At 38.9% G+C, this 11125-nt stretch overlaps 1 protein-coding gene across 1 annotated transcript; it reads right to left on the bottom strand.

The window, feature by feature from the left end:
* Window positions 1-3810: 3810 nt before the first annotated feature.
* On the bottom strand, window positions 3811-6868 carry LOC107630299 (FRIGIDA-like protein 4a). The gene is made up of 4 exons (XM_088510049.1): window positions 6700-6868; window positions 5377-6229; window positions 4797-4972; window positions 3811-4697 (listed from the first exon to the last, which is right to left on the bottom strand). Exons 1-4 carry the CDS (start codon window positions 6724-6726, stop codon window positions 4119-4121), a joined length of 1635 nt encoding a protein of 544 aa, XP_088366175.1. The 5' UTR covers window positions 6727-6868; the 3' UTR covers window positions 3811-4118.
* Between the last annotated feature and the right edge of the window lie 4257 nt (window positions 6869-11125).

Genomic DNA, 11125 nt, shown 5'->3' with positions numbered 1-11125 from the left:
TTAGCTAGGAATAGTGGTTCAATTAGTATGCGAGACATGCATAATTTTCAATCACTCTAATTTTGAATAAGTGACGTATAATTCGGATTAGAACAACTTTTAAAAATTATGTTTTCTTCTAAGATTTAACTAGACAGGACTAGCTTGAATACGTGACATATAATTCGACTTAAAGACTACTTAAAACCTTATTTGAATCTAAAATAAGTTTTTGTGCTTAATCTCTTGATTAATTAATTGATGACTAATTAATGCTCAAAAAACTGAGGAGCCAAGGAATTGAAAATCAGTTACTAAAGATTTGTTGTGAAAGATCTTTGCAACTTCAAGATAACTAAACAAAGTTTGATTTCTCTAAAAGCATAAGCATCTCCTACTGCGCGAAATTAGAACTCGCACAACTTAACCGGCAAGTGCACCGGGTCATCCAAGTAATACCTTAGGTGAGTGAGGGTCGATCCCACGAGGATTGTCGGACTGATCAAGCAATAGTTATCCTGTTGAACTTAGTCAAGCAAACAATAAAAGGGGTTGTTGTTGAGAACGCATAAACAGATAAACAAGAAAAGCAATAAAAGGTTTGGTGTAAAATAATGATGAGAAAACAGTTAAGGTCTCGGAGATGTTTATCTTTCCGGATTAAAACTTCTTACTAACTATTTTAATTATGAATGATTCATTCTATAGCAAACTGTAAGTGATTAAATCCTAACTCCTTAGTGATTTAATCTTCTCCGATCCTCATCAAACGCCACTCCCGTGGTCATTCAATTCAGATTGGAGGGTGAAGTTCAAAAAGCTAGTTTATACCACAAAGGTCATAATCACTCCAGATCCCGGCTGAACAGATGTTGCTTGTCCCCAACAGGTTATGGATTAGCTGTCTAGTGTGTTCTCAAACTGTGGTTCAAGCGAACTCTCCCGAGGATCACAAGAACCCATGTAGAAAAAGGGTCATACTCCCGTTCCACCCAGTTTCATTAGATTAAGAACGAAAACACACCTTAGAATTGAATCAGACATATATTAAAATAGAAGAGTAATAATCTTAATCCATAGAAATAAACAGAGCTCCTAACCTTAATCAGGAGGTTTAGTTGCTCATATATTACAGGAAAAACAGGGTTTTGAAAAGTGTGAAAGGAAGAAGATCCTAAACCTAATTGATCTTTTCCTTTAAAATACTAACCTAATCATAAATGCTAAACCTAAAAGATATTATTTTAAAATAAAGATTACAAAGATAAAATAAGATAAAACTAATAAGTGCTAAGTCTACTTGGAGGCTCAATATTGTGATTCGGGCTGCATGCGGGCGTTCAGCGCCAGTTTAGGTGTTGAACGCCCAAGGAGGGAAGCTTGCGTCTTGGTTTGTGCCCCCTGCTGGCGTTGAACGCCAGGTGGGCGTTCAGCACCCGAGGAGGGTGCTGCTAGCATTTTCCTCTCTTGCTCCAAGATTCTTGAAACTGCTCTGAATTTCACCTAAAACAATAAAAACACAAGAAAAACTCAAAGTAGTATCCAAAGGTGATTTTTGCACTAAAATCAAGTAAAAGTAATTAAAATCTAACTAAAAACAATATAAAAATAACTAGAAAAATGGTATAAGATGCTCACGCATCATCTCCAAAGCCCTTGACTCTCACCATCATTGTCTTCTCTGAAAATCAACATTCCAGCTCTCTGTCTGTAAGCATTCAAGCACTCAAGGTTCTCAATCTCCCAGCAAGATACAATCTTGCCGCCTTCAAAATCAAGTTTTATTAATCTAATTAGGCATTTAATCTGATATTTTCTTGCTCAATCCTTTAATTTTCGTGGGAACGATATCCACTCACTGTGGTATTACTTAAACGATCCAATGCACTTGCCGATATCTGTAAGCTTTAATTTTCGCTCATCAATTAGTAACCAAAGACAAGCAACAACTTCAGTCAATCTTCAATCGAAAGACCTTAGATGATCCAAAATTTTTCCTGGGTTTAGAGTTGGCACGTTCAAAGAAAGGAATTTCACTCACCCAGCAAGAATACACATCTCTCTCTCTCTCTCTCACTCACATACCAATGGAAGCAAACCAGTTTCTTGGAGTGCAAACTAGCTCCCATACCAATGGAAGCAAACCTGAAGCTTCGTGCAGCCGAAGGTGATCCTGTGTCTGATGTTTCTAGTTATCGAAGACTGCTCGGTCGCTTGATGTATTTGAGGATTTCGAGGCCAAACATCACCTTCGCTGTAATTAAGCTTGCACAATTCATGTATGACCCATGCATTCCTTATCTCAATGCAACCTACCATGTCCTCCGCTACTTAGAAGGGGCACCAGGTCAAGGACTTCTCTTCTCCTCTAACTCTAAATTCAACATTTCGGTCTATACAGATGTAGATTGGGGCAGTTGTTTAAACACACAACGCTCCACTATAGGGTACTGCACTTTCTTTGGCGATTCACTGATTTCTTGAAAAAGTAAGAAGCAAGATGTAGTCTCTAGAAGCTCCACTGAACCAGAATATTAAACTCTTGCGAATGTTGCGTGCGAAATTGTCTGAGTCATTGCCCTCCTCAAATTCATGAACATTTAAGCCGTTTTAGCTATGCTGTTTTGTGACAATATCTCCGCCATTCACATGGCTAAAATCCCAGCCTTGCACGAGAGATCGAAGCATGTCGAAATCGACTGCCACTTCATCAAAGAAAAGGTGGAAGCAGGAATTGTGAAATTGGTGCATGTTCCTGGTAAGTACCAGACGACAGATATTCTCACCAAGACCCTCCCTGCACCCTAGTTTTGTTTTCTTATGGCCAAGTTAGAAACTTACAATTTGTATGCTCCAATTTGAAGGGGAATGTTAAGCTCACACTTAGCTCAATTGTATATTAAGATTAATTAGTGAATTTATTAGTTAGTGGTTAATTGCAGCCACACATATGTGCAGTAGCAGAGCACTCTATATATGACACTCCACATATAATGCGCAAGATGATACAATAACAAAATTCTTTTCCTCAATCATGCACCATCTAACAAGGACTATAGTACATCTGACTCTCACATGAAACTCGCAATTCTGTTTGAATCAAACAGTATGAGAGTTATGTGATGTTTTTATAATATTAGTACTTCTCTACAATTCAAACTCAGGTCATTGAAATCAATTCACCTAATATTTTTATTAGTATACCGCTAACTTCTCACGTAATCTTCTTTTGGATACATCTAAAAAAGTAAAACTACAGACAAGAACTCCATTCCAAAAAGGAGGAAAACCCCACACTCACCAAAAGAGTGAGTAGCAGCCATCATAGACAGGATAGTAAACAGAAGAATTCCCTTCCCGCAAGGTATGCACTATGTTCCAACCTAGTTATCCAATCCTTAACAAACCACTTCCGATTGAATAAACAATATTGCAACATTGATGAGGTAGAAACTAGGAAGACCCTTTTCAGAGAGCACATCCATATCTTTTTAGTTACAACTCAGAAGTGCGGTAAGATATTATAAATGTTAGGATCCCAAGCCATGAGCATGCAGTACTTAGAGCTAGGCTAAAAGCTCAACAGACATATTAGTTGACATACCAACAAAACCTGTTAAACTCTTTTCATTCTTATCAAAACCCCAAAGCTAGCTCTTACCGGTTCACCAGCGGGTTCCGTGTTGATTCTATGGGAATTCTATTGACAGAATTATGGCACTCGGTTTTTGTTCTTTTTCAAAGGGTGAGCTTTGCTGTATCCTTCAACCCTTGTAAGTTGTACCCAAAAGAATAAATGCACTAGCACTACTATATGCTGTAAAGATCACAGATAAAAAGGCATGCCATTGTGATTAAAGATTAAAAGCACAAGTAATCTTTTTACTCATGTTTTCAGAAGCTACTTCCGCCATGCATTCAAAACGGCAAGGACCAGTAGATAGTATAAAAATAGTAGAAAAGATACAGGAATGGTGAGGAACCTACCTTGACTTAATTGCTCTGTGATTACCAATTACAACCTAAATTCCCAAAAGGAAACGGAAAAATTAAGAGGCAAAAAAAAAGGCAGCTGCTTTTTTCTCCATTTTCTAAGGAACTGACGACAAGATTCAAGAGCAGGAGGAAGCAAAGAAAACTCATCCCCTGTAGCTAGATTGATCCACTGTGTATGGAGGTTGATAAGTGGATAGAGTGGCATTTCCATAATCATACATGCCGTAGCTAGACTGTGCTACATAAGCAGTGCTGGATCGGTAGCCGGGTGGACCCAAATTGTCAACGGGGAGTGAGTAATGCTGTTGGGTCATCCCAGCGGGGCTTTGAGTGTGGGCAGCTCCATAGGTTGCAGCATAAGGATTAGCAGTAGCTGAGGCATCATATACAGTCTGACTGGGATAGTTGAATGCGCTTGAAAATCTGGCATTGGGACTAGGCTGCAGAGAAGGTGCCAGGTTCCTGCGACTGGAAGACGAGGATGGATGCGGATGGAATTTGGCTGATTTGGATGGACGGGAAGAACCCGCTCCTCCAGCACGGATGCTGCGCTTCTTAGGTTTACCAGCTGTTGCGCTCTTCTTCCTTTCAGCCTTTGTTTTCTCCAACTGTGTAACCCGCTTCCTCAAATTATCGAGGTTGAATTCTGATTCCAGCTTGTGATCTTCTACACATTTGATTATGGCCTTAATTGTATTCAACTCCAAAGTGGTTGAATCATCCTGAAAAGTGAGACAGGCTTAAGAAAGTTGCTGAAGGCATAATCAGAGGAGAACTTTAAAACAACCTATAGAACAGAATTCAATAGGTAAGATCCAGACCGTAGCAGCCTGATTGTTATTTCCCTTCTTCGACGTTATAGCAGCATTCTTCTTGTAGTTCCGAAGACAGGACTTGAGCAGGTCGACTGGAGGAAACCTTTCAGTCAAACCAGATTCTGAAGCAAAATAAACAGCTTCTACCTCTTTGCCATTTTTTACTAGTTCATCTATTATATCTGCATATAATTCTTTCTTTCATCAGTCCTCCAAAACATGCATCCTTTTGTGAAATGTTTTCAATATACTAATCAAAATTCACAAATCTAATCAAACTCTGCTATCTCCATTACTTATAGGGTTAAAAGTATAACAAATATCGTGTTAGTAAATAATAATAATAATAAAGACCTGTATAGTCACATCTAATTATGATCAATGTCATCATGTTACAAGTTCCATTCCATCAACCCACTATATAACATGCAAATCCAACATTATATGAGAAGTATATACACTTACCAAATAAATAAATCAGTCACACTCTAACTGCAGCAACAATGTATCATTAGCAAGTACAAATAAATAAACAATCCTCAAACAAAATGCTAAGACACAATTAGAGAAAGAACAGCACACGAACCTATCATCTTGTCACCGAATTCCAACATGGCAGCAAGCTTAGCCATGTCCCTTCTGGACGCAAACTCCATAACGAACTTCCTCAAATAGTCATCATCGAACATAGACCTCAGTCCAAAACACACCACCATCTGCAGAAACATCACCACCTCCGCAGCACCAACAGTTCCATTCTCCGATTCCTCGTCCATCTGCCTCTTCCACAGCTCCACCAGCCCCACCGCCCTCTCCACAATCCGCCGAGAAAACTCCGGACGCTTTGCTCCGGCACCAGATTCCGGAAAGAGAGCCTGAATCAGGATCCCGCAGGCCCATCTCTTATCGGTGACGCCAGACTTAGCCAGCTTGCAATTCAGGAATTCTTCGACGGCGTCGAGGACCAGCCTTGGGGGGTCCACGGCCTCGGATATGGAGGCGGATATCTCCGCCCTGAGGGATGCGGATTCCTTGCGCTTGGAGACGATGAAGCGGAGGAGGGCGGAGGAGTCCATCTTGCGAGAGAGGCATTTGAGGGTGGTGGAGAGGTCGGGGTTGGCGGGGAGGGGCTTGCGGAGGTCGGAGAGGGCGGCGTCGGTCTGGTCACGGATTAGGGCAGCGGCGGCGGACTCGCGCTCGGGGATGGAGGAGTCGCGGTGGCGGAGTTCTTCGAGGGTTTGGTGGGAGCGGGATTGGAGAGATTGGAGCTTGGAATCGAGGGATTGGGATTTTTGGTGGAGGGAGGTGTCGAGGGAGGTGAAGCGGTGTGAGAGGGCGGCGAAGAGGTTGGTGCAGGTGGTGAGGATAGCCTTGTGGGATTCCAGGTCCTCGAAGAATTTCTGTACCTTTGCTGAGCTTGTTTCCGCCATTGTTGAAACCTGATTTCAGATGTGCAAAACGACAACGAAAACCCTCAAAAAACCACTCACCGCCAATGTTTGTTTGATAACAAATTAGGAAATGAATAATGAAATTTTTTAGTTGGTCTGAACTCTGAAAAAGAGCAGAAACTCATGCCATACGCCCAATGCTAAAATCTAATCTATGGGTTATGCTATTGGGAGAAAGGGTATTTTCTTCCCATCTGCTGAAATGTGTTGGAAGCAGGAGAAGGAAACACTTGGAGTGTGACTTTTTTTGGTCCGGCTGACATGAAATATAAGTCACATTGTGGTTTATTAATTGAAATTAACTTTTTCATATAATACGATGACAAGTTATTAGGGTTTTTTTTTTTTTCAGATATTAATTTTGAAAAGATGAAAGAAAGCTCTGCTAGAGTTCCACCCAAAAAGAAGATTTGAAAAAATGAAGCACAACAAAAGTCAAGATGGGGGAGGATGTCGACCTCAATCAACCCAACAAGTATGGACATCGTAGTGCAAGACTAACATGTTGAGAACTTGGCAAAGATCTCTTTTAAGGACTTCCTGTTGACGGCACCTGGCCTCAATTCGGAAGGAGATAAGATGAATATGGACGATATCAAAAAAATGCTCCAAATCCTCGGGATCGTTGGTATATGGATACGAAAAAGGAAGATTTTGGTGAAAAATCCTTTGATCCTTGTCCTACCATTTCGGTGTCAAAAGAAGAGTTTAATGAATGATACAAGTCTTGGTTCAATGCATTGATTGTTAAAGTTCTAGGCTAATGCATGGACTTGGCTTTCATAGAACAGTATCAATATAATTAATATGGATTGTGACTATTTTTTTGTTTATTTTTCAGATGAAGAAGATTATTCGTACGTACTTATAAAAAGATATTGGATGATTGCTGAACACTACTTCATCGTGCAAAGATAAAAGCCATTTTTTTTGAATTTTCTGAATGAAGTCAAGAAAATTGCTGCATGGATTCACATTCCTAAACTCCTGATCGAGCTCTACAATCCTCACTTCTTGTGGCATGTGGGTTCGACTATTGGTCATATGCTTAAAATTGATTACACCACTTCTATCCATTCTAGAGGAAGATTTGTTCGTATATGTGTTGAAATCGACCTGAGATAAAAATTTGTGCCACAAATTTCGGTTCTTGGTAGTGAGTTGAACATTGGATATGAAGGGCTCTATCAGATCTTTTTCACTTGCGGCAAATACGGGCACCAAATAAACCAATGTAGTGAGACTGTGGTGGATCAGGCGGACAGCTAAGAGGGAGTAAACGCTAGGGAGCATGCTAATCTGGAAAACGATCAGGATGCTAATTCGGAAAATAATCAGAATCATGAAAATGCTAGTGACCAAATCAGTAAGACTGCATAATTCAAGACTCAATAAGATATAAATGCTAATCAAAGACCACCAAATTTTTGGCCTTGGATGATAGTGAGAAGACAGATAAAAAAAAAGGATAACTAATCCTCATGGAAAAGGTGTGATCTTCTACGATAATAATAAGGGCGAAAAATCTATTATTGAAGAGAATGTTGATATTCTTGAAGAAGGGAGAGGTTCACACTACAATATTTTATATGAGAAAATCTCGCAACATGGGGACGTGCATGCTATGCATGAGGAAACTAATCAAGCCACTAATAACCAAGATGGGCTTCAAGTAGTTAAGGTCCAAAATAATATTAAAATACCCCAACCTATATACAAAAAAGTTCTCAAACAAGGTGTTGAAAAAAATTTCAGGGTATTAAAAAACCAAAACTTTTGGCAGGTGGGCCTAAACCCAACGAAAAGAGTAACAAACTTAAATCCAAAATGATTGAGCAATTTCCATTTAAAGTTGAAGTATAGATCGGTGATTCCTCTTTTATTCCTCCTAAAGAAAAGAATCTTGAAACGAAAACCGTGAAGAAGGATGTTAATAGATATGAGACGTCTTCAAAATGAGTATAGAAAAGCGTTCGAAGCCTCAAAAAAATCACAATCTATTCTTGAAACCCATGTGGTGAGAAATAGCTTTTTAACCTAAACTTACAATCTCTCTTCCTCCACAAGACTGTCGAATCAAGGGAGTGGTACGAGTTCAAGCATGCACAAGCCACTCGTGTTACCCTTGGAGAAGACTAACAAAAATTAGAACAAGAATGGAAAGATTTCTCATAGTAGTATCGCATCGGTTCTTGGAGCTCAACCCCAACGGTGATTTTTGGTCTTTAGTGACCATTTTTTCATTTGGTTTTGATGAATATTATATATTGGAATTGTCGTAGTATTGAAAGTAAGTCGTTCTCTTCTCTTATTAGAGATATGCGTAAAGAGTATTGTTTGAATTTCTTCATCTTGCTTGAAACTCATGTGAGTGGTATGAAACAGAAAAACATTAGAGATGAAATGAATTTTGATAGGTCTTTTATTGTGGGGGAAAATGGTCATTCTGGGGGTATTTGATGTTTATGATATTTAAGAATTTGGAATGTTGCTGTTTTGGTACATAATAATCAATTTGTCCATCTCAAAGTCTCTGGGCACAACTCAAACCCTTGGCTTCTGTCAGCTTGTTATGGAAGCCCTCAACGTATCTCTAGGTATTTGTTATGGAACAACATTTGCTCTTTAGCTGATAATACTAACTTTCTATGGTGTCTCTTGGGAGACTTTAATGCTATTTTACATGATCATGAAAGGTAGGGTGATTCGTACTGAGTTTCAAAGCTGTGTATTAGATTGTAGCCTTATTGATTTAGGCTTCATTGGCTCGCCGTTCACTGGAAAAAGAGGTAATCTAGTGGCTAGACTTGATAGAGGCTTGAGTAATCTTAATTCACATAGCTTACTTTTCTTAAGGCTTATCTGAAGCATCTCCCCCTTCTCAAATCGGATCATTCTCCTATATGTTTCAACCTAGCTAAGAATCCTTCTTCTAATAGAGACAGACAGCCGTTTAAATTTCTAGCGGCTCGGATTTCTCATCTTGACTTCAAGAATTTGGTTCATCAATTTTGGCATGTAGAAAATTCTTGGACAGAGTGACTAGTTAATTTTAAATTTCTCTAAAAGATTAGAACTCTAATGTCTTTGATGATATTTGGAAGAAGAAAAGTAAGATACTTAGAGGACTCTAGGACATTACTAATAGCCTAAACTACAACGGTAACTCTTTCCTTTAGGACCTTCAAGTGTAACTTTGGAAGGAATATGAGGAAGTGTTGACCTATGAAGAGATTCTTTGGTACCATTAATCTAGGTACAAATAGATAGAATTTGGTGATAGAAATACCAAATATTTTCACAGCTCAACCATGGTTAGGCGAAGAAAAAATAAAATTAACTCTCTGCATGACGATGAAGGCAACTTGATTACTGATAGAAATGTTCTTGAGGGTATGGCTTATTCTTTTACTTAAACCTCTATATGGATTCCCTTTCTTATGACCTTTTGTCCTCACTATGCTTTTTCAAACCAGTATCAAGAGGATTGTATTAATTTAGGGAGAATATATCTAATTTAGAGATTAAAGAGGTTGTTTTTTTTGTATGAGTAGCTTTAAAGTGCTTAAGAGAGATGGTTTGCAATCTATTTTCCATTAAAACCAACGGGATAAAGTCGGTCCTGATCTTTGCACCCTTATTCAACGTGTCTTCCAAGAGCCAGAAAGAGTTTAAGAGATTAATAAAACCCTCGTTATTCTCATCCCCAAGGTGGAACTAGTTACTATCCTTAAACAGATGAGACTCATCAACTTGTGCAACGTCTCTTACAAAGTTGTCACAAAGATTTTGGCCAACCATATCAGAAATCTCATGGGAGTTTTAATTAAGCCCACTCAGTGTAGTTTTGTCCCTAATAGACACAACTCAGATAAAATTATCATATCTCAAGAAGTCATTTACTTTAGGAGAAACAAGAAAGGTTCAAAAGGGTGGTTGACAATAAAGATTGACTTGAAAAAAACTTTATGACAGATTACCATGGAGTTTTATTAAGGATATTCTTGTAGATGTTGGGTTTTCAGCTCATATTATTAATCTTATCATGTCTTGCATCTTCGCGGTTGGGATGCGAGTTCTTTGGCATGGTGAGGAGTTAGATGAATTCTCCCCTTCCAAAAGTATTCGCCAAGATGATCCCCTTTCTCCATATATCTTTGTGTTGTGCATTAAACGCCTTTTCCAACTTATTAGTGCAGCAGTTGATCATGGATTCTGGAAGCTTATCAAGTTGAAAAGGATGGTCTTGAGCTCTCCCATTTATGTTTTGCGGATGACTTAATTCTTTTTGCGGAGGCTAATCTAAGTCAAGTGGAAATCATCAACAAATGTCTTCAAGCCTTCTACGATAGCTCTGGTCAAAAAGTTAGCAATGAAAAAACTCGCGTCTTCTTTTCTAAGAGTGTAGGTCACCAAGTCAGAACTGAAATTAGTGAAGCTCTCTGGTTTACAAGAACAGACAACCTTAGAAAATATCTAGGTGTTCTTCTTCTGCACTCAAAAGTGTCAAAACACACCTTCAATGATATCATTAGTGTAACGACCCAACTTCTAGCCCGTCATGACCAAGGCTAGCAGCCAGGTGCTACGATTTAGCTTACTGTAGATACTTTAGACCATATATTAAGTGTATACATATGAGCTTGTAGCGCTAGTCGAGAATCATGTATCTAGTCGCGCATATTAGAATAATTATAAATTAAGCAGTTAATACAGGAAACGGAAAAAAAAAAGGCATAGCATAGCATACTCATATCATACATGAAACGCCTAGAGGCTTAATTCATCACAAAATCCAAGTTCATACTTAATTACTTACTATAATATGTACATACTCCATCTTTAATGCTTACAGGCCCTGGCTCACAAGAGCCACCCTAGACT

This window comes from Arachis ipaensis, chromosome B3 (assembly GCF_059453495.1).
Source record: "Arachis ipaensis isolate K30076 ecotype BB chromosome B3, ASM5945349v1, whole genome shotgun sequence".
NCBI classification, from domain to species: domain Eukaryota; kingdom Viridiplantae; phylum Streptophyta; class Magnoliopsida; order Fabales; family Fabaceae; genus Arachis; species Arachis ipaensis.
This window is presented reverse-complemented; position numbering and strand designations above follow the sequence as displayed.